This window comes from Pseudophryne corroboree, chromosome 6 (assembly GCF_028390025.1).
Source record: "Pseudophryne corroboree isolate aPseCor3 chromosome 6, aPseCor3.hap2, whole genome shotgun sequence".
In the NCBI taxonomy this organism is placed as follows: Eukaryota; Metazoa; Chordata; class Amphibia; order Anura; family Myobatrachidae; genus Pseudophryne; species Pseudophryne corroboree.
In genome coordinates this window covers 826,630,880-826,657,683 of record NC_086449.1, presented here as the reverse complement: position 1 = coordinate 826,657,683, position 26,804 = coordinate 826,630,880, and the positions used below count along the sequence as shown (strand labels likewise).

Sequence of the window (26,804 nt, the reverse complement as noted above, 5' to 3'; positions counted from 1 at the left end):
GCTGAAACATTGTAACTAAGCCACAGAAATCCTGAAACCAAATGACAGATATTAGTGACTGTAGCTACTAGCGCTTCTATATAGAGACGTTTGTACATGAAGCTCAGCGGTCAGAGAGAGGAAGGAACACGTTCCGGAGCGGAGAACGGGGCTCTCTCTCCCCCACGCACTCACCTTGCTGACAAGTGCCGGAGCGGCAGCTCTCTTCCGCTGGCTGTAGCCCGTACGTCGGTAACAGTAATGCGGTTTGCAGTAAAACTTCCCTGCGAGGAGTAAAACAAGAAAATAGAATGTGAGAACAGGAGATGATGATAAATCTCTCTCCGGTAAAAGGGAGTAACGCAGGGGGGGTGCAGAAATGTCGCTCACCACTCTGAGCCCGAGCTGCAGAATGAACGTCCGGACTGTAACAATGCAACAGTGTGCACGGAACAAAGGAGCACGAACATCCCACTATAGGAACGGAGGAGTGAGCCCAAAACTTAACCCCATCGCTCCTGAACGCTCAGCGCCAAACCTAACCCAGCGACAGATCACAGAATGGCAGCGATGTGTGTCGCACACACACACACGTGTAACTGTATATCATAGATTAGATGTTAAATGAGGCATTTGGTTGCAACCTTTGGAACAATGCCGCGTTACAGAACCTCACAGACTGTTATATGGCCTCCTGCTCGCCATCATGGCTTATTTATAAAAGGTGCACAGCGCAGCTCAGATCAGTAGGCAAAATGCGCTGGGCGTCCCCGCAACTGGGCAGATAAACAACGCACGGCGCAATCCAATGCTTGTAAGAGCCTATCACCCATTGGTGAGCGGCATCGCTACACAGTGCGCTACACGGGGACAGTGGGGCTCACAATCCGGGCGCCCTACGAGGGGAGCGGTGAATAAGGAAGCACTCTGCCCATGAGTGGGTGTAAAGCAGCATATAGCACATGCGGCCTCTTAGGTTCTACCCCATAGGGGGCAGGTGTTCTTATATGCACATATTACACTACACATACACAGGGTTTCCCCAGAGCTGGCAGGTTCTCTTCCCAAATTCAGAAGAACTTCATGTGCAGGTTCAACAGAGGAGGGGAACAGGGGGACAGTAGAGATGGGGGGAAGAGAGGTGGGAGAGGAGGACGAGGGCAGATTGGAGGAGAGGATGTCAGGGAGAGAGAGAAGGGGGAGGGGGAGAGAGAAGGGGGAGGGGGAGAGAGAAGGGGGAGGGGGAGAGAGAAGGGGGAGGGGGAGAGAGAGAAGGGGGAGAGAGGGGCGGAGAGAGAGAGGGGAGGGGAAGGAGAGAGAGGGGGGGAGAGAGAGGGGAGAGAGAGAGGGGAGAGAGGGGGGAGGGGGAGGGGGAGGGGAGAGAGGGGGGGAGGGGAGAGAGGGGGGGAGGGGGGGAGAGAGGGGGGAGAGAGGGGGGGAGGGGAGAGAGGGGGGGAGGGGGGGAGAGAGGGGAGAGAGAGGGAGGGGGGAGAGAGAGAGAGAGGGGGGGGAGAGAGGGAGGGGGAGGGGGGGGAGGAGAGGGGGGGAGAGAGGGAGGGGGAGAGGGGGGAGGAGAGGGGGAGGGGGGGGAGGAGAGGGGGAGGGGAGGGGGAGGGGGGGGAGGAGAGGGGGGGGGAGGGGGAGGGGGGGGAGGAGAGGGGGGGGGGGAGGAGAGGGGGAGGGGAGGGGGAGGGGGGGAGGGGAGGGGGAGGGGGGGAGGAGAGGGGGAGGGGAGGGGGAGGGGGGGAGGAGAGGGGGGGGAGAGGGGAGAGAGAGAGGGAGGGGGGGGAGAGAGAGGGAGGGGGGGAGAGAGAGGGAGGGGGGGGAGGGAGGGGGGGAGAGAGAGGGGGGGGGGGGGGAGAGAGGGAGGGGGGGAGAGAGGGGGGGGGAGAGAGGGAGGGGGGGGAGAGAGAGTGGAGGAGAGAGAGGGGAGAGAGAGAGAGAGAGGGGAGAGAGAGGGGGGGGAGAGAGAGAGGGGAGAGAGAGGGGGGGGGAGGGAGAGAGGGAGGGGGGGGGTAGAGTGGAGGAGAGAAAGGGGAGAGAGGGAGGGGGGGAGAGAGAGGGGAGAGAGGGAGGGGGGGAGAGAGAGGGGGGGAGGAGGGGAGGGGGAGAGGGGGGGAGAGAGAGTGGAGGAGAGAGAGGGGAGAGAGGGAGGGGGGAGAGAGAGGGGAGAGAGGGAGGGGGGGAGAGAGAGGGGAGAGAGGGAGGGGGGGAGAGAGAGGGGAGAGAGGGAGGGGGGGAGAGAGAGGGGGGGAGGAGGGAGAGGGGGGGAGGAGGGGGAGAGGGGGGGAGGAGGGGGAGGGGGGGAGAGAAGGGAGAGAGAGGGGGGGAGAGAGAGTGGAGGAGAGAGAGGGGAGAGAGGGAGGGGGGGGAGAGAGAGAGAGGGGAGAGAGAGGGGAGAGAGAGTGGAAGAGAGAGAAAGAGAGAGAGAGAGAGAGGGGGGGAGAGAGAGGGGGGAGAGAGAGGGGGAGAGAGACAGAGGAGGAGAGAGAGAGAGCGAGAGATAGATAGAGAGTTGGGGGGGAGGGGGCGGGGGAGACAGAGAGGGGGGGGGGGGGAGAGAGTGGAGGAGAGAGGGGGGGAGAGAGAGAGCGAGATAGAGAGAGTGTGGGGGGAGAAGAGAAATTCCAGACAGTAAAATCAGGCAGCGCTGAGCGAGATTACATGGGCAGCCGCCGGGAGGCACTCACCGTCCTCCAGGTGGTAGGCGTAGCAGGACAGGCGCAGGGTTGTGTTGCAGTAATCACATTTGAAGCAGCTGCGGTGGAAGAACTTGCCCTCGGCGCTCAGACGCTCCATTACGTAGACTCTCCGATGGCAGAAGTAACAGACGTCGCTGCCCCCCAGGTTCTGTGGGAACTCCTTCCTGAAGGACGCCTGCGTGCCAACAGAAGCGAGACAGGTTAACAGGAGATCTCCAATGGACCTGCGGCTATCCCTGGCCAGCACAGGGGAACACCAGGCCACACCAAAGAGTAGCCATGGTAGAACCCTCCGCCCTAGGGTTACCGATAATATACCCTGTCCTGGCCCAAGTGGGGTAACCATCTGCTTTCTGTGCAATTAATAAAGGATCTGATTTACATTGCAATAAGCGGACCTGAAAATGAGAAATAATATACAATATATACATAAACCGCCTGCGGCTGCCCGAGGATCGGAGCCGTCTAGGAACACCCGCCCGTACACTCCCGCTTACCACTTTCTTCCCAAACAGAGGCTTTGGGGTCTCCTTCTTTTGTAGCTGATTGGCTATCTGTTCAGCCAATGAGCTCACGCCGCCCGTATATATCTTTATGTACTTCTGAAGGGAGGGAGAGGAAACCAAAATACAAGGAGAGAAAGAAAGAGGGCATGAAACGCAGGTGAGAGGTGAAAGGGCAAAAGGTGAATACACACCACCCAAACCGGAGCGGGCAGCAAAACCAGTGCGCGAGTCCGATGGCAGGAGGGGAAAGAGCCGGTGCTGGTTAGTAGATGTGACGCCCGTCAATGCGGAGACCAAGAATGGACACAGCAACAAGGATCCCCTCCAAGGCCTGGTGACATCCAGTGGCCCGGCGATAAAATACGGCACAAGGTGACCTCGCCATAGTGTGCAGAAGTTACAGGGGGATCAGAAACTCCAGCAAAGCATGCTGGGAATTGTAGTCCAATAGGCTGCACTCTGCTAATCACTCTACTTTGTAGAACGCCTTCAAAGTGTCTCCCGATTGGCTGCCTGGGCTCTGCATGCACTGAAACACCATGCACCCGCCTCCCGCTTCTCTGGGCATGCCGCGCACAGCCCCACCACAAGGGTGCGTCATTTAAACACTGAAATACTACTATCCAGGGAGCAGGTCGCACGGCACCTCTACCGACGGCCAGTTATTTTATTGAGGTTTTCTACCATCAAGCTTCAGTCACTGCTTTCTGCAACTTTAACTTGGATCACTATATATATTTCCGTCATTCCTGTGCTTTTCACCAAACTCCAGGCATTGCACGTTTCACTCCCCCCCCCCCCCCCCCCCCCGTCACCGTTGGATACAATGCAAAGGACTAACAAATCAATTGCATCCAACAAACCGTACAGCTCTGCAGTTTCTGATCCAATGGCAACCACTCTTGCCTGGATGATATAAATGACCTTGGTGAAAAACACGGAAACAGGAAAGTATTTTGGGGGAGGGGCTGCGTATACCAAAGGTAAAAGTAATATGAAAGTAAAAGATCTATTAATAGAGATCTCTATTTGCATAGTCTAAAAGTAACCAGAACCGCTCCACTGTTATATGTTAAAGGAAAAGGGTTTTGGTGCCTGGATGATAAGTAAACCTTTACAGCAACTGGCACGTTTCACATTACAGAACAGATGGGAAAAGTCTGGTACAGGCCAAAAATCTGATCATCTGACAATTGCTAGAACACACTTATTACGGACTTAATATAAACCACCTGCTTTTCTGCGTTCAGCCGCAACCATAAGAGCTGCGGCCTCCAGATTCTGCCAGCGGTGAACAGCGCAGGTGAAGAACACAAGCACATGCTGTTAGCCGTACACAACTGAGCTTTACACGCGTGTGCCGGGAGCATGCTACCTGTCTGATGTCATCGTAGGAAGGGGAGGCGGGGCGCTCAGACGAGCGTAGGGCGAGCGACTGCTGCCAGTGGTCTACCGGGGAGCGCCTGCCGGTCTCAAAATCAAGCTGGAGGAGGAGAGAGAACCATCAGCTGGGTGCTCCGGATGGAAGCGTTATCCATAACGTAGCAATTGCAGGATCATTGCAGGAACGTGGGACATGTAACAGAGTGTGATTATGACAAGGAGGTCCTGACGTCTGACTCACAAAATACCGGCTTATAGTAACCTAACCCACCGTATATAACGTGGGGGCGCCTGTAAGTGTAATACGGAGGTAAGCCAGAATGCCTCACAGCAGCCTCTATTGCCAATATACACAGGTATACGGAGGCAAAATGCTCCATCGTTCAACAATTTCTGCTGTTTATTTTTTAGGGATTATACACCTTTGTGCAACTTTGTGGGGGTGAAAATGTGCCCTCCTGCAACTTTTACTAAGCACAAGGCTTTTTAACACTAGATTCCGTCTGCGGCTCTTAAAAAGCACATGCCGAAGACTTATTTGGTTACCCTGGGATATGACAGAGCTCAGCGGGAAACGGGAGTTAGAAATATCTGCCTGCTGGTATAAAGACATGGCTGAAAAGCATAAAGATAAAATGACACTGCAATGTATCTAGTAAAAGCTGCACATAGAAATAAACGGCAACTGCTCATCAGGGGGAAAGAACCAGAGTCACCCACCATTATTACTCCGAGCCGGGCGCACCCCCCATTACACCAAGCTGAACGCACCCCCCATTTGTACTTTGCGCCGGACACACCCACCATTATTACACCAAACCGAACGCAACCACCATTATTACACTGAGCCAAGTGACGCACCCACCATCATTACACCAATCCGAAAGCAGCCACCATTATCGCGCCGAGCCGAGCGCACCCACCATTATTACAGAGCTGAACGCAAGCGCAGGGGTAATTCTAATTAATGCCATATACAAAACATAACGACGATATCTTCCATTGTGACAACACCCAAAAAGCTCTCGTGTCAGGACAAACAAGCCACACCAATGCCGTTTACCCTCTCCGGGCTGAGATACGTCTCCCCACGGACAGCGGACAGCGCCGGGCTGCTCTGTAGACAGGACAGCAAAAGAAAATAAAACAGAAAGATATCTATAAATCTACAGAACCAGAGGAGGATAAAGGCAGCTGGCACTGCCACACGCTGAGGCCCAGGCTGCCAGCTTCAGACGTGATCAGCCAAAGCAGAGGGTGCTGGGAAGAACTGGCAGTGGGGTGAGAATACTGGCACTGCTTGTGACGGGGAAGCGGAACCACCACAAACATACGGAGCTGGAGTATAGTTAGAGACTGGAAAATGGTACGGTACAGGAATAATTCCAGCCGTAAAGACTGGTAGGATGTATTTGGGGACATGGTAAGCACAGAACCCACCCAGTGCCACCCTGATGCGCCAAAGCATTGACACACTGACCATATGCGAAGCGTCACGGTTCCCCAGCGGCAATGAATCTTCAGCCTATATAACGGCAAAGCTCCCCCTTTCTGCTGCCAGGGCGCAAGCGACACCATACACCGGTGATTTCAATCAGCCGACAAACTGTGTTAAGTGAATCTACACCGAATAACAGGGTCCAACTTTCAATGGATTCACAGATTTCCTGAGCTAATTCTATAAACGAACCAACAGGAAAAAAACTCTGTGACCCAAAACGGTCTTAAAAACCGTAACGGTCAAAGCAGGTCATGAAATTCATGGCAACGTCCAAACCAAAAATATATATATTTTGCATTAAAATGTTTTTCTAAGTTGGAGACTGTTATGGTGTGAGATCAGACAGCAGGTGAGCGGGTCGGACGGACACAGGACCGGCTTGTGACAATACAGAGTAACAGTCCAATCATCCTGTATCATACAAGCGGGACCGGTGCACCCCCCCCCCCCCATTTGCCCGTCATATGCAGTGAGCCACGCAGAGCTTGTCGCCCGAGTCACCTGCAGCAACGGCCGAGGCACAGGTGACGGCCCCGAATACAGGGTGATGATCTTTTTAGGGCAGGTCCGGGGTAGATTACTACATCTGGGCTTTATAGACGGAGAGAGAAATGTGGGGGAAGGGGGGGGGGGGGGGAAGAAAAAACAGAAGATTGTGACAACAGGTGCAGCACACCGAGCGATTGCAGAACAATTCTACAGCTGGCCAGTAGGGAGCATATACCATTTACAGCATGGCTCTTCAACCTGCGGCCCCTTCAGCTGCTGTGGAACTACACATCCCAGCATGCCCTGCCTCAGTTATAGCATGCCTTAATAGCAAAACTGGGTCAGGGCATGCTGAGATGTATAGTTCCGCAGCGGGTGGAGGGCCGCAGGTTGAAGACCCATGATTTACAGGCTAAAGATAGGACATCGAGAAGCCAGTTCTACACCTCTGGCGCCTGCATGCTTTACTTACACAGCTCATAAGGTGGTTATACTCAGTAACACTTTATGCACAGGAGTGACATCCTACAAGCACTGCGTCATTTCTCAGCTGTAAGGTATTTAAGTTATTCAGTGTCCGGGGAGCCTGACTGACTACTAATGGTTACCCTGAAACTATGTGTCGCCCATACCCCAGAATTCTCTATGTTATGCTGCCGCTGTAAAATGACTCCTCCCAGCATGCACCGGGACATGTAGTTCCATGACACCCGGGAAATCCGTCAGCTAAGTGTTAAACATCTAGGATGTGTGTGGGCTGGAAGGTGGGAAGAGCGGCCCATACGGCGTATCCTGAACCCGCGTTACCTGTTTCCACTGAGGCTCTGCCTGCCTGAGGGCAGCCTGCTCTAGTAAGCGCTGCTGGTAAGGCAGGATGGGTTTCTGAGAGGAGAGACAGACACGTGGGCGGAATGTAGATGGAGAAGATAAAGAGGGGGAAAGAAAAAAGAAAAGATTTATGAACAAATAAAAAAATAATGATTAAAAAAAAAAAAACTAAATAAGAGTAAAAATTACACAACATGGCCACTGGGTGGCGCTGCTGCCGCAGGCTCTGACCTGTACCCCAAAACCGGTGGCATAAAATTACCGCAGCTAGCTCGTCTCAATGCAAGTAGTGAGGTTACACTGCTGAACGCAGAGGAATATATAATAGTAGTAATAATAATAATGTTAAAATATATACCTGTTTTCGTATCCCGGCATTGGGGGCAGGGGCGTTCTCCTCGAATTTAGCCAGAAGCTGCGTCGCCATGGATTTCACCTTGTTCTGGTTACCGACTGCAGCGTCTATCCGCCTCTCCGTCAATGCGCTCGCTAGAGAGGGCTTCTCGTCCCGCACAGGTCGGGGCCCCTCTTCCTGCAAATCATGAGAGTAAGAGTCCGCAGAGAGAGAGTGACACAAACCACTGACCCACAAGTTACAGCCGCAATCTGCCCGGTTACTGCAGAGAGATACAGGAGCGTGACGCAATGACCTGCAGACAACCCTGCAACAAACCAACACACACTGCAGCCCACGGAGCCGCCACGTGGACTGGTCTACCCAAAACAGTGCTGGCACGTGTTAGTTAAGGAATACCTATTACTACGTCGACGCCGGGATCCCGACACGGGTAAAGTGCTACGTATTTACAGCATCTGACCCCTGTGGGTGTTATAACTTGCTGGTAAGCAACATGTATAAAGTTATACCACCTGCAGAGGTAAAATGCGGCAAGTGTCGGCGTCCTGGCGCCAGCATAAGGTCAATACAGTGACGGATGACATCGTCGCTGTCGACCACATAAACTGGTATATATCTGTTGGTGGCCAAAGGGGCTAAAATACAGCGAGCTGCTCTCTACCGTCTGACCGGCTCCAAGAAGTACAGGGCAGAGCGTTCAACCCCTTAGGAATGTTTAAAATAAAATAAACTAACAGAATTCCCGACAGAAGAGCGGGGACAGGTGGCGTATCAGCAGCGACCGGCTGTAGGCTGTAAGCTCTGCGGGTGACTTATTAGCCGAACACATCAGAGAATATTTAAAGGCGAACGAGTAAAAACAACAAATTTCAAAAGAAACGGACACTTTTATTTCCAATAATCAAACACCGAAATCTTCCACATTAATCACCAACATAATAAATAAAGCAAAGGACCGCAGGTTCAAGTTACACAGGAGCAATGCTGTATGCCGGGGATTTAATTACAGGGCGTGAAGGGGGGTATTACAGCCGCACGGCACACACAATGCGTTACTGCAGAGAACTATCTATATCAGGATCGGCACACGGATTAGAAGGATTGCTAAATGATAGAGCGGAGCCTCCAGCACTTACATCCTCGGACTGGCTGGTTCTCCGCCTCTTGCCAGCGCTGTCCACGTCTTTCTCCTTCTTGTCCTATGCGGAGGGAAAGGCAAAAATATATATGTTAAATTGAAGGAGAGAAACCAGAACGTGAAACCAAATTACTATCATTATAGGACTATAAATATCTACTCCGGAACATTTCCCCGCCTGACTGCCTCCTACTTTATTCTCTGACGCACCCCCCCTTCCCCATGCCTACTGATGAGCCACAGTCTCCTTCTGCCACCAAATGACTCTAACGTCCTCTCTCTGCCTCACCCAGGGGACGGGGACCCCTACACCCCCCACCTTACCCCCGATCGTTATCAGTCTCTCGGATTATCGGATCCCCAGCAATTGCTCCTCCACCAATACTCCTTGTGCAAGCAGAAATCGCAACCACTCTGCAGTAGCATGTCTCCCCAATATTTACACTGCCCTGTCCTGTGGTGGCAGTGCCACACCTCTATCCACCCAACGGCAGGCCTTCATTGCGGGACCCCGGCTACGCTACCCCTAGCAACGGCTACGACCACAGCAGTGCTGCAGAAAACACACTCCATCAAAAACTGTCCTGCAAAGCGAAAGGCGACTAGTCTCTGGGTTCTGATGACTTCTTCACACAGGCGGTTACCCACAAAAATGCCGCGACCACTGCCCGACAAACACTTCCACCCAGGCTGCTGTGCTTCCATTCATATGAGCCCATAACGGAGGAATAACAGGAAGATGTATCAGACCCTTCTATAGAGGATGGGTGCTTAAGTTGCCCGTAGCAACCAGTTATTCGCTATCATGTTATAAAATGTACTAGATAAAGAGAGTTAAATTCCAATTTGGTTGGTCCACTTCCCCCATTTGACACATCTCCCCTACGGGCCGGATTCAATCACATGCGGTAATAACCTCCTGCTATATATGGTTACCTCCCAATCTATGCTACTATACCCGGTCGCACCCATACCCCCCCTTCATGATATTCTACACATCGAGAAACCTCCCCCTCAGCAATCTGGCTGGACCAGTATGTAATCTAGTGCACTTTCCGTCCAGTATCAAAGACCTATTCTCCAGTAAATGATAATCTTGTGAGCAGGGCCCTCTCACCCCGGTCTGTTATTACACAGTCTCTTATTAAATTCTAGCACACGTGCAGACAAGTCCCTCATCTCTGAGGTCACGCCATTCTGGATAAGTATTTAATGTCCACTAAACCCTTGTCACCCGACGCGGTGATATCATGTAACAGGACACACGTACGTCTGAGGAACGGTCATTCTGCAGCCGCAGAGCATTTCAGGGACTCACCTTGGGGGTGCGTTTCCGAGAGATGGTCTGCCCCAGCTTACTCAGGAAGGAGATGGGAGACTTTGTGCTGGACAGAAGAGCCGCCTTCTCGTCAAGGTTCTGATCAGGGTCCTCTGTAAGCAGAAGGGGGGAGACCGGTGAGGAGAGCGGCCGGCGGCACTCACAGACCTCATCTACGCTCTGCAGCTCCAATAACGCCATGAATGTGTGTATAGAACACTATGAACAGGCCCCTAACATGGCAGATCTATAGAACACAGATATACCCCCCTCTCCCAGGCCCTCCTACCGGAATTGGTGGACTCCTTGAACATCTCATAGAACTGGCTGAGATACACGACCGTGGACAGCTTATCCGGATCCCCGACCGAGGCCATCTCCTTTCCAGTCATTATCGGGGAAATGCCCAGCTCCCGCTCGGCGATATCGAAAGCCAGCTGGTTGTTCTTCTCTACATTGCGCTCGTCTAGAGAGTCAAAGTCACTGGGAAAAGAAGACGGAGTAAGTGACCAACTCTCAAGGAGCAGAAAGTATATCCGCACATTCGCTGCACAATATATATATACAGCCTGCACACAGAGAGAATATAAATACTGTCGCCGTACGTATCACCTGTATACCATTACATCACGCACGTGGGTACGAGCAACGTGTCGGGTGTGTAATAACAACGACACCGCCCATCGTCGCACGAAGCTGCTGAACAAAGACTGGCATTACAGGAGAGGTGGGAACCGCTTGCAGGAAGCTCTGCATTCTGCGCTGCAGAGCCTGGAGGGCAGAGGTGACACAGCAGGCGGGGAGGAGGGGGAAGCAGCACCCATCACTTATTGTTCCACTCTGCAACACCTTTTTCTGAAGCGGGCAGAGTGAGCAGGATAAACCCAACACACAGCTACACGACAAGGAAACACGTCAGCCCGTACTGCCAGCATTCTGCTATGGGGAATCAGGCAGCTGCTATTGACCTACACATCACAGGTTTGCTGTAACGGAATGCTGGAATGTGTAGTTCCACAGCAGCTAGAGTGCCACACATCAGTCCAGTTCCTAGTCTGTGGTCGTAGGAAGGTTGGCTCGGCGTGCAAAATGGCCGCCTCCACCGGCAGGCCGCAGCTGCTCTGCAATAATGATCTGGTGACTTACATGAGCTCAGGGCGGTAGCGGTGGATAATGGCGCAAAGGGCGAGGCCGCTCTTCCACGACATGGTAAGGTCGGTAACGCTGACGCCGGCGTAGCCCTCCGTCTGCTTCTGGCACCAACCGAGCAGCTTGCTGGAGCGAGCGACGGACTCTTCATAAAAGGGAGAGAGACAGGATAAGCACGAGGCGACAGAGCGCGTTACAGACGGACACAGAAGCCATTGGAGGGTTGTTTTGCAGAGAAGCAAAAAAATGGGACTGTTTATATGTCTCTCTGGGGCCACACTTTGATGAATGATTGGTAAAGGTGTAAAAATATTACAATGTGTATGAAAAAGTATATGTGTAATAAAACTTAACTTTTAATTGATTTGCAGACGAAAAAATTATAAACATATTGCTGTAAATCAGCAAGATTGATTAAAACAAGTATTAAACAACAAGTATTAATTGACGATATGGTGATATGTCACTTAGTATGGAGTGGGTGGCAGATGGTTTATCTGTACACCCACTGGATTATGAGCGAGTATTAATGTTCGACATTAGTCAGAAGCGAAAATATAATTCTTGTTATCTCTATTGACTTATGATGTGATATACACCTGTATACTCATAGGACAGATAACAAAGAAACCGGCTTAACCGAATCTGGACTCCTGTTAGATTAGTCAGCTGGGGTGAATGCTCTGCAAAATTCACTTGCGATGGAATTTGCTGATCGGCGGATGGTATGTTTCTTATTACTACAGTAACCCAGTATTCCCAGAGGGTCACCCTTTCTGGTACTGACCAGGCCCAATGCTGCTTGGCTTCCAAGATCAGACGCGATCGGGCATGTCCAGCATGGTATGACTGTAGAAAGCAACAGTGCGGTCGGCTGCTGCAACTTTGCACACGGTTTGGAAGTAACGTACCCCTTATACAGCAAACACAATCTAGGGGCAGCCTGAGGGACGCTGTACAATAGAGTATTACTTCTACATAGAGGAGTAGGTTGTCAATATTATCTGCCACGTTCCGCAATGAACAATAGGAGGCGAGAACTGCGGGAATAACTTGCCATTGCGGCCCAGTTTGGGCGTCCTTTGGGCGTTCAACAGGTTCCCGATCTCCAAGTTCAGATCCTTCATTTCTCCGGTGTTGTACAAGTGTCGGACCTGAGCGGAGGGGGTGGGAAAGCACAGAGGATGTCAGGAATAACCGTGTAATGGAATCAAAAATAATTGACCACATCGCTGTAAATGGTAGAGTTGCATAGCTCAAAAAGTTAAAAGCAAAATTGGAACAAATAAGCCCCTCCCCATGATCCTACAGAACCACACCCATTCACATCAAGACCACACACATTCATAATCAGACCACGCCCATATTATCGGGGGAACAGGAACTGTTGGAGGTATGGTATATTACATTGGGACTAATTCAGACCTGATCGCTCGCTAGCTATCTTTTGCAGCGCTGCGAGCAGATAGTCGCCGCCCATAGGGGAGTGTATATTTGCTGTGCAAGTGTGCGATCGCATGTGCAGCCGAGCGGTACAAAAAAGTTTTGTGCAGTTTCTGAGTAGCCCAGAACTTACTCAGCCGCTGCGATCACTTCAGCCTGTCCGGGGCCGGAATTTACGTCAGACACCCGCCCTGCACATGCTACACGCCTGCGTTTTCCCTACCACTCCCAGAAAATGGTCAGTTGCCACCCACAAACGCCCTCTTCCTGTCAATCTCCTTGCGATGGGCTGTGCGAATGGATTCTTCATTAAATCCATCGCTCAGCAACGATCCGCTTTGTACCTGTGCAACGCACCTGCGCATTGTGGTGCATATATGCATGCGCAGTTCTGACCTGATCGCAGCGCTGCAAAGCAAAAAATCCTACCGTGCGATCGGGTCTGAATGACCCCCATTGTCACTACAAGGCAATAACTTGGGTAAAGTCCTCAGCTCCCATATGTAACGGCCGCCACAAAGTGAGGCTGCACGCTGTGTCTCCGCGGACGGAACAGCGGATCACTCACCTGGCTGGGTCGCAGGAACTGCAGCTTGACATTGGGGTAGCGGGTTGTTGGGTCGACACTATAGTGGCTGAAATTTTTGCTCACATTTTCTGGTGTTGTCTGCGGGAGCAGCCGGTATATACTCTCCCTGAAATCAAGATTAAGAGGGTGAGCATCAGCGAGGGGGTAACCAGGTAACAGACGTATTTATGTTTTCTTGTCTCTTTTCAAAAACTACATTTAATAATGGACACAGACACATAAAACATGACCAGGGCTTACAGACCGCTAACGCAGAGAAACCTGTAACCGCGCCTACATGAAACACAAACCATCGTCCTTGTTGTCTAGATACGGCCTCCTCGCTATGCGTGCCGAAACTCTCCGCCCGTGGAAATACTCGGGAGCCAACTAATGCAACTACAAAATTACCGTAAGCTGCAGGACTACAGGTCTCAGCAAGTTCTGCAGCCAGAGACATACAGTCCGCCAGTCAGTAGAATGAAACACTTAATAATCTCTCGTTCAGTCTCACCTCTCTGCCAGCACCTCCAACGGACTAGCGCCTTGCGCCCAGCTGCGGACCATCCACGCCGAATCCATGGCAGCCAGGAACCCTCGCGCTATCCCCGTTCCCATAGGCCAGAAGGGCTGACGGAAGAACCAATATAATTATTATTGATACAATGACAACATGATCACCATGGTAACAAGAACACAACAGAAAGGTGAATCTACCATTATACTAAGCAAATTGCACCGCGCTCACCTCCAGAAGACTGTCGCCGACTAGCGCCACCAGCAGCCGGTGCCCGTTTCTCTCCCGCACCAGAGCGGCGTTCTCCGAGGCGTACATACAGGTGAAGTCAAACATGGCCACATCCGGCTGCCCGTAGTGATTGATGGCGAAATCTAGGGTGGGCAGCTGTTGATTGGTGGAGAACTTGGCGGCCTCCGTGGCATAATTCAACAGCGCCTCTTGGTCCACATTGGCACGTGACAGCAACATCTCGGTATCGGCGAAATCCTGCAAGACAGACAATCCTGGTGGCAGTCACCGCCATGGTTGTAACTGTAACCGCAGAACGCGTCATCTACGTAATGCAGAAAGTACAGGGAAATGACGGCCGCAGAACCCGCTACCGCCCACGTTCTGTGGTCTAACACCCTACACTATCAGTATCATTATATGCAGCAGACTAGGATATTTATATAGCCTCCTCCGCAGATAACGGACTCCCTCTCTCTGGTTAGGGCTGTAATCCCGGGTCTGCGCTTTTGCCATGATGCGACAATAACAAGTGTCAGCCCCGCTCCATAAGAAAGCGGTCAGTTAGAGTCCGGTGACCGGTCAGCGAGCACTTACCTGTATGATGACGCCTTTCTCCAGCAGACTCTGCTTCTTCGCCGTCATGACGAAATAGTGCGTATCGTCTTTATAATAGACTATGTTTTCCAGATCGATCCCTGGGGTAAAGAACACAAACATGTGACATGTATAGATGAGCTCATAACTTGTCTATGGTCTAAAGCAGGTTCGGGCAACCACAAGTACCAGCATGCCCAACTTGCAGACTTGTACATCCTTTAAACATGCGAGGGCCACCAGTTACCAAGATGGGATAAAACGCCTCTATAAAAAGGATTTATCGGGAAGTAAACTTAATACTTTTTGAGCGTACACAAATGAGCCATGAATATCGGATCTCTGTCACTGCAATAATACAAGTCCGAGGGGTGAAACGCGTTACATAAAGTGTATATTTATCTTCTTTTCCAGTACCGACAAATGAAAACGGAAAACATCCTGCAAAAATAGTCAACAATTTGTGCCTTAACGTCTGCAAATATTGGTTTAATTTATTTCTGAAAGGCTCCTGCATGAAGACCTCTTCTCCCACCCCATCCGGGGATCCCCTTCCAGAGACCTCCCTGGACACTGACCTGTTGCTTCTCGCAGGTCCTGGAAAAACTTCTGGTTGAAGATAAAAGCCACGCCGCTGATCTCTTCCACCTTCGCTTCCGCCGTCGTGTTCCGGTTGATGAAGTTAGCCGTGATGGCAATAGCCAGCTTGCCGCGGAACTCTTTCCGTCGGAAACCTGAAACCGTAACAAGAAAAAGTCTTAAAACAGCTGTCCACCATTTCCCACCAAACATGAGCCCGTTAGGTTTCACGCTCACCGGCCAACGTATTCCTTCTTCCGTCTGCCCCGATGATGACATCGAACTCGTATTCTGACACGGGATGGCCTTTAGGGTGGACCTTTGCCCGCCAGCCAACACCTAGGACGTGAAATTGCAAAACCGAATTCTCAGTTACGAGAACAGGGACATATTCTGTATTTTTATCGCAAAGTAGTTTAATGGTCACCGGGGACGATGATGCGATGACTTAGAGAGTACGCAATTATTTTTACAGGGAGGCAATCTTTTCGGGCTGAACCAATATTATGGAGTAAAATACAAGGACCTTAACCGGTGAGGGGTGGGTACCGATGCAGATAAATATCCCTAAGAGCTCCATAGCTCGCTATCTATTCAGTCCAGCTGTATAGACCACACCTAGAGTAGATATGAGCGGAACTCGGTTTTACTCAGATCCCAAAACGGCATCTTATTGGCTCACGGAGGTCACATGTTTTGGATAGCCAATAAGAAAAATCCAGATAAAACTGAACTGGCGTTAATTCGGACGTTAAATCCGAATCCGTTCATCTCTAATCTAGTGTCAACACGACCGAAAAGGACTCACGCTCATTTTCCTGATCTTCTGGAGGCTCCACCAATCCCTGGAACTCGAGGTTGACGTGGATCTCAATACCCAGGATGAGGGAAACCTTCAAGAGGATGAGCTGTAGTTGGCGAATACCTGTTATGGCAATAATGAAGGACGGGTTAGAGGGCGGAAACCAGCGCAAAGTCAACATCTAATTACATTGTTTGTGCGCAGGTCAGGGGCCTCAGCAAAAAGTCAACTTTACAATTTTTTTTCATAATACCGGATGTATTTATTTATTTTCTTTTACACAGGAGAGAAAACTTTGCGTAGGACGGTTTAACGTCTTCTCTCCGACTACCTGCCTGAGTGGTTTGCGTTGGGGAACGGAGAGAAAGAATCCTTTTTTTCCCAGTTTTATAAAAGGGATCACTCCGCCCTAGATGAAGAATTTGCTTTGGGTGGCGCCCGATGATGAATAATAAATCCACATATTAAAATTGAAAAACACAATACTGAAGTAACCCCTTCCTGGTCGCTCTCACGTCACAATCCATCCCTTATCCCGCTCAGCCGGTCTGAAACAAGCCGAGCAGGAATAGACCCCCCCCCACCCCCACCTTACCAACTCAGTCGGCTTCAATTAGCGGGCAGAGGACTATAGGGTGCTGCGTCTGACAGTCAGAAGGTGACCCTCCCAAAGCGGAACATGGAATGTGACCAAAAAGCGTGGAAAGTTAATAAGAGTCTGTTTAACTGCATCCAAAATTACATTTTTAATTTTCAGTGTAATTATCCTTCCACAGCAGGAGAAAGAAACGTGCGTCACCCAGGATATTGTTTATTACAAGCCCCAATCCTGTAGACCAGGGGTTCTCAAATTCGGTCCTCAGTACCCCACACAGTGCATGTTTTGCAGGTTACCCAGCAAGTGCACAGGTGTATTAATTACTCACTGACCCATTTTAAAAGGTCCACAGGTGGAGCTAATTATTTCACTTGTGATTCTGTGAGGAGACCTGCAAAACATGCCCTGTGTGGGGTCCTGAGGACCGAGTTTGAGAACCTGTGCTGTAGACAGATTAGTCGCTGTTTTTATAACACAAAAGCACAAATTTATATTCCTTAAATGACAAGTCGGGGAAGAGCGAAGCCGTGGAGTTACTAAGTGTTACCCCAAGGTGGCGCCGCAGCTCATCCCGGTGACTGGAAACTCAGGGGGTTACCACCCTTTACAGGGTTTATTATTACTAAGCTTTATTTATATAGCGCCCACACGCTTTTACGGAGAATACTGACTCACCCGCACCGGTCGATGCCCGACTACCACACACACACACAATTCATTTTGTGAAAAGCTAATGAACCTGCCGTGCAGCTGGATCACTAATTACAAGGAAAAGAAGCAACAACGCAGGGAGTGACGGATCCACTAACGAGAGCCGGACTGAACATATTACAGCAAACACGTCGGACGGTAATGTAATGTACGCTTGACACTGCTGCCCTGGTTACAGTCCGGATGGTCCATTTATCACCCCCGGGTGTCCCTGACACCCTTGCAGTACACGTACAGACCAGGCTGGCATCAACAAAGTCCTGCCCTGTGAATACCGGTCTGCAACCACTGCCTGGCGATACCCCCACACCGACACTACTAATGGGGAGGAGGGAACAGGCGGCAGTATACTCTACACTACGTACAGGGCTACTGGGCCCAGAATTACACTGAACCCTGCAGTAGAGACCTGCTGTGGCCTATGTAGACCAGGATCTAACCCCACAGCCATAAGGAACAAAGGTCAAATATTCACCCGGTTTGTCTTCTATTAATACCAATACGTAAAATATTCAGGTTACAGGACATTACCAAGTCTCTATTAAAGGTACACTACAGCTCCTAAAAAAGTAGCACCAATGTTTTGCCGCACTGACCCATAAATGCCCTGATCTGTGACCTTTCACCCACGCAGTGCTCAGGCGACGAACCTGCAAGTTATTTCTTTATCTTTAAGCGCCCTACACACTCAGCAATGTCAGCGATTTGGACGATGATCGATCTGAATGATGACTGATCTCGTCCAAATTGACTGCCATTGAAAAACGACGGAGAAACAACGATGAACGACCGCGCAACGTTCATCGTCGGTACCACCACACTAAACAATATGAACAATGTAGCGTTCATTTCTGAATGTTATTGTTCATATCGCCCTGCAACATTGCCGACAGTATTTAAATAAAGGCATTTCAGCGGTAACACTGCTCTGCTTATACACCGGCCGATGGTAAAATCCGCATTGATGTGATTAGTTTCTCCATTCTCTGAGCCGTAATTATATGCAAAATAAACAGCAGGTCATTAGATGGACATCAAAGCAGCGGAAGCCCCGTTACTCTACGGGCAATGCCATATCTCCGAGGAAGCAGATTAGGACAAATCACACAGCCATTACTCCAGTGCCCCCTGTTGAGGGGGATGTATATAATCCTCCAGCCTGGGGGAGAGCGGGGACAGTCAGCGCAGTAAAAGGTTAATCGCAGGGTGCAAGACACTTACTGATATGATCAATGGCTCCGGCGCAGAACTTTCCATGGAATTTCTTGGCACCGAGACTCCGCAAGTCGTGGATGGTGAAGGGCCATAAGTGCAGAACGTTGTTCCGGGAGAACGCATCCCTCTTCTCCACCACCACCACTTTGGCCCCAAGGAAGCTCAGCTCTATCGCCGTGCGCAGGCCGCACGGTCCGGCGCCGATGATGAGACACTGCGGAGATACAGAGAAGGTTTATTAAATCACAAGTACAACCTATAGCCACGTGGCCGGTATATGTCGGAACAGACAGAGATCGATAGAAGGGGCCGCTACACTGCGACACGCAGACAAGATTGTGGTTTTATAACCCTCTTGTGAACCAATGAAGAAAGTTATAGAAGCCGCGTATCTGGATTACAGAAGAGCTTACACTCCGCTCGCTGCCAGAGATACATCTGCTACAGTCAGTCACAACGAGACATTTAGGTGTCGGATTATCTCAGAGGATCAGAATTCTAGAATATTTTCCTGCAGTATTCTATTAATCTCCACTTCTACCGACCTGCAGACACTTCCGGATTGAAAATAGTTTCGCTTATCAAAAAGAAAAAATTACAAAAACTAAAAAAGGAACACGACACCAAATCTAAAAAACAAAACAAAAGAAAAAGCAATTATATTACATGCCTAAAAGGAGCTGAACTAGAGCGCTTGTATTTAACTTCATAGGCCCATCCTGCTCGGTGACTCCTACGCCGCAGGCGGCCATGTTATAGGGGAGGAGCTTCTATAGCTGAGCAGGCACAGAGAGACTGACTGCATTGGAAACTTGCCTTGCAATCATCATGGATTGGTGATTACACAGTAACGCCCATAACTACACTCTCAGCTCGGAAACCTATTAGTGTGCAGTCCTAAATACCTGAGAGGGGCTGCAGACGCCCGAGTGGGCTGGTAATAAAAGTCATGTTTCATATGGAGATGGCATGCTGGGACTTCTAGTACCACAACAGCCATTGCCCCATAAGCTGACCACCTTTTCTTTTAGTCAAAATAAAAAAAATTTCAAAAAGGCTAATTATAGCATCCAATTTAAGGAGCACCTGGAGGCAGCCATTTTGTAGGCGGAGCTAACAGTCACCAGAACGCAGCCAATGAACTCAACCATGATTTATTACATCAGAATATATCTGCCATCATCAGTGACATCACTGGTCCTAATAAGCCAAATCCTTCTCGTTAATATTGGTCCAGCTCCGAATATGCCCCTTCAGTGTGTAGACGAGTAGTGTTCATTCTAGCACCCTGCACCTTTCAAAACATGTGCAGTTCCTCTTTCCTGCCTGGGGTGTCGCTCTCTGCTCTGGTGCTTCTCAGAACACTCAGACCAATATCTCAGCACTGAAAAACAGACCAGAGTGTGCCGAGAAGCACCAGAGCAGAGAGCGACACCACAGGCAGGAAAGAGGAACTGCACATGTTTTGAAAGGTGTAGGGTGCTAGAATGAACATCAGACGAGGGGGGATCCTTTCGCCCTCCTCCATCACTGAACGGCAGATGTTAATGAAAAGGACGGTACTCTCACCTTGATGTTGCTACAGGCCTTGCCCTTCTTATAATCCTTGTGACATCCTCTCTTGTCCAGTTTGGACCACAGCGCTTTGGCCTTCCAATAGTTCAGCTTGGACTTCAGCTTCGGGTAGAAGGAGCGATAATCCCGGGGCTTTAACTCCAAATAGTCACAGAGTTCCTGGAAGCTCTTCATGGTCCCCTTGCAGGTGGAGGCCTGGACGAAGCGGTCAAACAGGACATGAGCCTGGATATTCTTCTCATTGCGGCCGTCCTCCATGGCGCAGGCTGGGCCCGCACCGCCTCGGCACCTTCCTCAGAGAGGCTCCACTAAAGGCCCCACATGTCTAACCTGGAATGCAAAATAAATAGTTATAGAGTGACACATTAACCAACACACACGGGAAAGAGAATGCAGCAACGCCAGTCCCTGGAGAGCGCAGCGGACACGCGGCACTCACTGTTCTGGTTACAAGCAGAGTCTCTGAGCCCCAGCGTCATGTCACAGAACACTACACAGACAGCAGCGGAACATCACATCGCACAATGGTCTGTAAATCAGATTTACAATGGTTACAAACAACGGACAACAAGTCCCAGCCAACCAGGGGTCCCCAGCATGACGAACGCCAAACGTACACAACATCTAACCACAAAGACTCTGCTGTGCGCAGTTACACCGGTCAGCGATACAGCACTGTACCCCCAAACAGCCAGATGTGGGGGAAAACAGAACCGACCATCCACGTGCAGAGATTGGAACACGTAGCCCAAGCACCGTATTCATCAAAGCTTGGAGAGAAAGTGCCAACCAATCAGCTCCTGTCATTAGTCAAACACAGTCTGCAACATGACAGTTAGGAGCTGATTGGCTGGCACTTTGGGGTCTTTGTATTAAACCTTGGAGAGAGAACGCAGGCGCCGTAGGAGTTTTGGGATTTTCATGCTTGTACAGTATCAAAAACATCACTCCGCATTACCAACTGAGCCCCAACCGCGCCCTGCTGAACCCCATACAGAATCAGGCCCACTGTACCCCGGCTGCCCCATACAGAACCAGGCCCACTGTACCCCGGCTGCCCCATACAGAATCAGGCCCACTGTACCCCAGCTGCCCCATACAGAATCAGGCCCACTACGCCCCGGCTGACCCATACAGAATCAGGCCCACTATGCCCCGGCTGCCCCATACAGAATCAGGCCCAATACGCCCCGGCTGCCCCATACAGAATCGGGCCCACTACGCCCCGGCTGCCCCATACAGAATCGGGCCCACTACGCCCCGGCTGCCCCATACAGAATCAGGCCCACTACTCCCCCGGATTCACCATACAGAATCAGGCCCACTGCTTCCCAGCTGCCCCATACATAATCAGGCCCACTACGCTCCAGCAGCCCCATACAGAATCAGGCCCACTACGCCCCGGCTGCCCCATACAGAATCAGGCCCACTATGCCCCAGCTGCCCCAAACAGAATCAGGCCCACTACGCCCCAGCTGCCCCAAACAGAATCAGGCCCACTACGCCCCAGCTGCCCCATACAGAATCAGGCCCACTACGCCCCGGCTGCCCCATACAGAATCAGGCCCACTACGCCCCCGGATTCACCATACAGAATCAGGCCCACTACGCCCCCGGATTCACCATACAGAATCAGGCCCACTACGCCCCTGGATTCACCATACAGAATCAGGCCCACTATGTCCCAGCTGCCCCATACAGAATCAGGCCCACTACGCCCCAGCTGCCCCATACAGAATCAGGCCCACTGCGCCCCAGCTGCCCCATACAGAATCAGGCCCACTACGCCCCAGCTGCCCCATACAGAATCAGGCCCACTACACCCCCGGATTCACCATACAGAATCAGGCCCACAACGCCCCCGGCTGCCCCATACAGAATCAGGCCCACTACTCCCCCGGATTCACCATACAGAATCAGGCCCACTGCTTCCCAGCTGCCCCATACATAATCAGGCCCACTACGCTCCAGCAGCCCCATACAGAATCAGGCCCACTACGCCCCGGCTGCCCCATACAGAATCAGGCCCACTATGCCCCAGCTGCCCCAAACAGAATCAGGCCCACTACGCCCCAGCTGCCCCAAACAGAATCAGGCCCACTACGCCCCAGCTGCCCCATACAGAATCAGGCCCACTACGCCCCGGCTGCCCCATACAGAATCAGGCCCACTACGCCCCCGGATTCACCATACAGAATCAGGCCCACTACGCCCCCGGATTCACCATACAGAATCAGGCCCACTACGCCCCTGGATTCACCATACAGAATCAGGCCCACTATGTCCCAGCTGCCCCATACAGAATCAGGCCCACTACGCCCCAGCTGCCCCATACAGAATCAGGCCCACTGCGCCCCAGCTGCCCCATACAGAATCAGGCCCACTACGCCCCAGCTGCCCCATACAGAATCAGGCCCACTACACCCCCGGATTCACCATACAGAATCAGGCCCACAACGCCCCCGGCTGCCCCATACAGAATCAGGCCCACTACGCCCCAGCTGCCCCTTACAGAATCAGGCCCACTACGCCCCAGCTGCCCCATACAGAATCAGGCCCACTACGCCCCGGCTACTCCAAACAGAATCAGGCCCACTATGCCCCACACAGACTCAGGCCCGCTGCATCCTAGCTGCCATGCTGCGCCCCATACTCTGCCTTATATGTGACTCAGGCTGCACAGGTAACCAGTCACAGCCCATCGCCAAATCACTACCCGCCGACCTACTCACTCGCTCATCCTCCTGGCAGCAGGCGGCGAGGCATTGTGTGCGACTCCTGATCCTGTGAAGCTGCCGGATGCGGAGAGACACGAGGTTGCTTTGGCATACAATCAGACGCTGTGGATGCGGAATTAAGCAGGACTTGTCGTCCTTAATAAAACATGTAGACATGTCAGGAGTAGAATAAAGGATTCTGTAGTCAGCGCTGAGCTGCAGACATAGCGAGGTGTGTGGCCAAAGACCGACATAGCGAAGCCAAAATCTTTCCCCAATTACTTTATCAACCCGACCAAAATGCTGCAGCGTCTATGTATCCCCTATAGCCGCACAGAACACCTCTACGTATCCCCTATAGCCGCACAGAACACCTCTACGTATCCCCTATAGCCGTACAGAACACCTCTCTACTTATCCCCTATAGCCGTACAGAACACCTCTCTACGTATCCCCTATAACCGCACAGAACACCTCTCTACGTATCCCCTATAGCCGCACAGAACACCTCTACGTATCCCCTATAGCCGTACAGAACACCTCTCTACGTATCCCCTATAGCTACACAGAACACCTCTCTACTTATCCCCTATAGCCGTACAGAACACCTCTCTACATATCCCCTATAGCCGCACAGAACACCTCTACGTATCCCCTATAGCCGCACAGAACACCTCTACGTATCCCCTATAGCCGTACAGAACACCTCTCTACTTATCCCCTATAGCCGTACAGAACACCTCTCTACATATCCCCTATAGCCACACAGAACACCTCTCTACGTATCCCCTATAGCTGTACAGAACACCTCTCTACTTATCCCCTATAGCCGTACAGAACACCTCTCTACGTATCCCCTATAGCCGCACAGAACACCTCTACGTATCCCCTATAGCCGCACAGAACACCTCTCTACATATCCCCTATAGCAACACAGAACACCTCTCTACATATCCCCTATAGCCGTACAGAACACCTCTCTACGTATCCCCTATAGCCGTACAGAACACCTCTCTACGTATCCCCTATAACCGCACAGAACACACCTCTACGTATCCCCTATAGCCGTACAGAACACCTCTCTACGTATCCCCTATAGCCGTACAGAACACCTCTCTACGTATCCCCTATAGCCGTACAGAACACCTCTCTACGTATCCCCTATAGCCGTACAGAACACCTCTCTACGTATCCCCTATAGCCGTACAGAACACCTCTCTACGTATCCCCTATAGCCGCACAGAACACCTCTCTACGTATCCCCTATAGCCGCACAGACCACCTCTCTACGTATCCCCTATAGCCACACAGAACACCTCTCTACGTATCCCCTATAGCCACACAGAACACCTCTCTACGTATCCCCTATAGCCGTACAGAACACCTCTCTACGTATCCCCTATAACCGCACAGAACACCTCTCTACGTATCCCCTATAGCCGCACAGAACACCTCTCTACGTATCCCCTATAGCCGTACAGAACACCTCTCTACGTATCCCCTATAGCCGCACAGACCACCTCTCTACGTATCCCCTATAGCCACACAGAACACCTCTCTACGTATCCCCTATAGCCGTACAGAACACCTCTCTACGTATCCCCTATAGCCGTACAGAACACCTCTCTACGTATCCCCTATAGCCGTACAGAACACCTCTCTACGTATCCCCTATAGCCGCACAGAACACCTCTCTACGTATCCCCTATAGCCGCACAGACCACCTCTCTACGTATCCCCTATAGCCACACAGAACACCTCTCTACGTATCCCCTATAGCCACACAGAACACCTCTCTACGTATCCCCTATAGCCGTACAGAACACCTCTCTACGTATCCCCTATAACCGCACAGAACACCTCTCTACGTATCCCCTATAGCCGCACAGAACACCTCTCTACGTATCCCCTATAGCCGTACAGAACACCTCTCTACTTATCCCCTATAGCCGCACAGAACACCTCTCTACGTATCCCCTATAGCCGTACAGAACACCTCTCTACTTATCCCCTATAGCCGTACAGAACACCTCTCTACGTATCCCCTATAACCGCACAGAACACCTCTCTATGTATCCCCTATAGCCGCACAGAACACCTCTCTACTTATCCCCTATAGCCGCACAGAACACCTCTCTACGTATATCTCCTATAGCCGTACAGGACACCTCTCTATGTATCCCCTATAGCAACACAGAACACCTCTCTACGTATCCCCTATAGCCGTACAGAACACCTCTCTACTTATCCCCTATAGCCATACAGAACAGCTCTCTACGTATCCCCTATAGCCGTACAGAACACCTCTCTACTTATCCCCTATAGCCGCACAGAACACCTCTCTATGTGTCCCCTATAGCCATACAGGACACCTCTACTTATCCCCTATAGCCGCACAGAACACCTCTCTATGTATCCCCCTATAGCCGCACAGAACACCTCTCTATATATCCCCTATAGCCGTACAGAACACCACGTATCCCCTATAGCCGTACAGAACATCTATGTATTACCTATAGCCGTACAGAACACCTCTCTACGTATCCCCTATAGCCGTACAGAACACCTCTCTACGTATCCCCTATAGCCGCACAGAACACCTCTCTACGTATCCCCTATAGCCACACAGAACACCTCTCTACGTATCCCCCTACAGCAACACAGAACATCTCTCTATGTATCCCCTATAGCTGCACAGAACATCTCTCTACGTATACCCTTATAGCCATACAGAACATCTATGTATCCCCTATAGCCGTACTGAACATCTATGTATACCCTATAGCCGTACAGAACACCTCTCTACGTATCCCCTATAGCCGCACAGAACACCTCTCTACGTATCCCCTATAGCCGTACAGAACACATCTCTACGTATCCCCTATAGCAACACAGAACACCTCTCTACGTATCCCCTATAGCAACACAGAACACCGCTCTATGTATCCCCTATAGCCGTACAGACCACCTCTCTACGTATCCCCTATAGCCGTACAGAACACATCTCTACGTATCCCCTATAGCCGTACAGAACACCTCTCTACGTATCCCCTATAGCAACACAGAACACCTGTCTACGTATCCCGTATAGCCGTACAGAACACCTCTCTATGTATCCCCTATAGCAACACAGAACACTGCTCTATGTATCCCCTATAGCTGCACAGAACACCTCTCTACGTATCCCCTATAGCCGTACAGAACACATCTCTACGTATCCCCTATAGCAACACAGAACACCTCTCTACGTATCCCCTATAGCAACACAGAACACCGCTCTATGTATCCCCTATAGCCGTACAGACCACCTCTCTACGTATCCCCTGTAGCCGCACAGAACACCTCTCTATATATCCCCTATAGCCGTACAGAACACCACGTATCCCCTATAGCCGTACAGAACATCTATGTATTACCTATAGCCGTACAGAACACCTCTCTACGTATCCCCTATAGCCGCACAGAACACCTCTCTACGTATCCCCTATAGCCGTACAGAACACCTCTCTACGTATCCCCTATAGCCACACAGAACATCTCTCTACGTATCCCCCTATAGCAACACAGAACATCTCTCTATGTATCCCCTATAGCTGCACAGAACATCTCTCTACGTATACCCTTATAGCCATACAGAACATCTATGTATCCCCTATAGCCGCACTGAACATCTATGTATTACCTATAGCCGTACAGAACACCTCTCTACGTATCCCCTATAGTCGCACAGAACACCTCTCTACGTATCCCCTATAGCCGTACAGAACACATCTCTACGTATCCCCTATAGCAACACAGAACACCTCTCTACGTATCCCCTATAGCAACACAGAACACCGCTCTATGTATCCCCTATAGCCGTACAGACCACCTCTCTACGTATCCCCTATAGCCGTACAG

The 26,804-nt window shown here is 51.0% G+C and overlaps 1 protein-coding gene and 1 pseudogene across 21 annotated transcripts in view; both read right to left on the bottom strand.

The window, feature by feature from the left end:
- MICAL3 (microtubule associated monooxygenase, calponin and LIM domain containing 3) overlaps window positions 1-26,804 on the bottom strand; it is a 144,569-nt gene that overhangs the window by 65,651 nt on the left and 52,114 nt on the right. For 15 of the 21 annotated variants that reach the window (XM_063929290.1, XM_063929289.1, XM_063929307.1 and 12 more), the window contains exons 2-23: window positions 20,182-20,517; window positions 18,619-18,826; window positions 16,095-16,211; window positions 15,524-15,625; window positions 15,286-15,441; window positions 14,708-14,808; window positions 14,111-14,368; window positions 13,877-13,992; window positions 13,363-13,489; window positions 12,409-12,505; window positions 11,349-11,496; window positions 10,492-10,685; window positions 10,203-10,315; window positions 8,883-8,945; window positions 7,747-7,920; window positions 7,368-7,442; window positions 6,573-6,662; window positions 5,634-5,687; window positions 4,563-4,670; window positions 3,179-3,283; window positions 2,670-2,856; window positions 175-263 (exon numbers count right to left, since the gene is read on the bottom strand). In XM_063929290.1, the coding sequence (XP_063785360.1) occupies window positions 175-263; window positions 2,670-2,856; window positions 3,179-3,283; window positions 4,563-4,670; window positions 5,634-5,687; window positions 6,573-6,662; window positions 7,368-7,442; window positions 7,747-7,920; window positions 8,883-8,945; window positions 10,203-10,315; window positions 10,492-10,685; window positions 11,349-11,496; window positions 12,409-12,505; window positions 13,363-13,489; window positions 13,877-13,992; window positions 14,111-14,368; window positions 14,708-14,808; window positions 15,286-15,441; window positions 15,524-15,625; window positions 16,095-16,211; window positions 18,619-18,826; window positions 20,182-20,445 (2,946 nt within the window). In that variant the 5' untranslated portion in view covers window positions 20,446-20,517. Of the gene's footprint in view, window positions 1-174; window positions 264-2,669; window positions 2,857-3,178; window positions 3,284-4,562; window positions 4,671-5,633; window positions 5,688-6,572; window positions 6,663-7,367; window positions 7,443-7,746; window positions 7,921-8,882; window positions 8,946-10,202; window positions 10,316-10,491; window positions 10,686-11,348; window positions 11,497-12,408; window positions 12,506-13,362; window positions 13,490-13,876; window positions 13,993-14,110; window positions 14,369-14,707; window positions 14,809-15,285; window positions 15,442-15,523; window positions 15,626-16,094; window positions 16,212-18,618; window positions 18,827-20,181; window positions 20,518-20,626; window positions 20,694-26,804 lie in introns of those variants that run through there. The other 6 variants (XM_063929305.1, XM_063929306.1, XM_063929308.1 and 3 more) reach the window with 4 other exon arrangements.
- LOC134937897 (5S ribosomal RNA) lies at window positions 12,089-12,208 on the bottom strand (annotated as a pseudogene).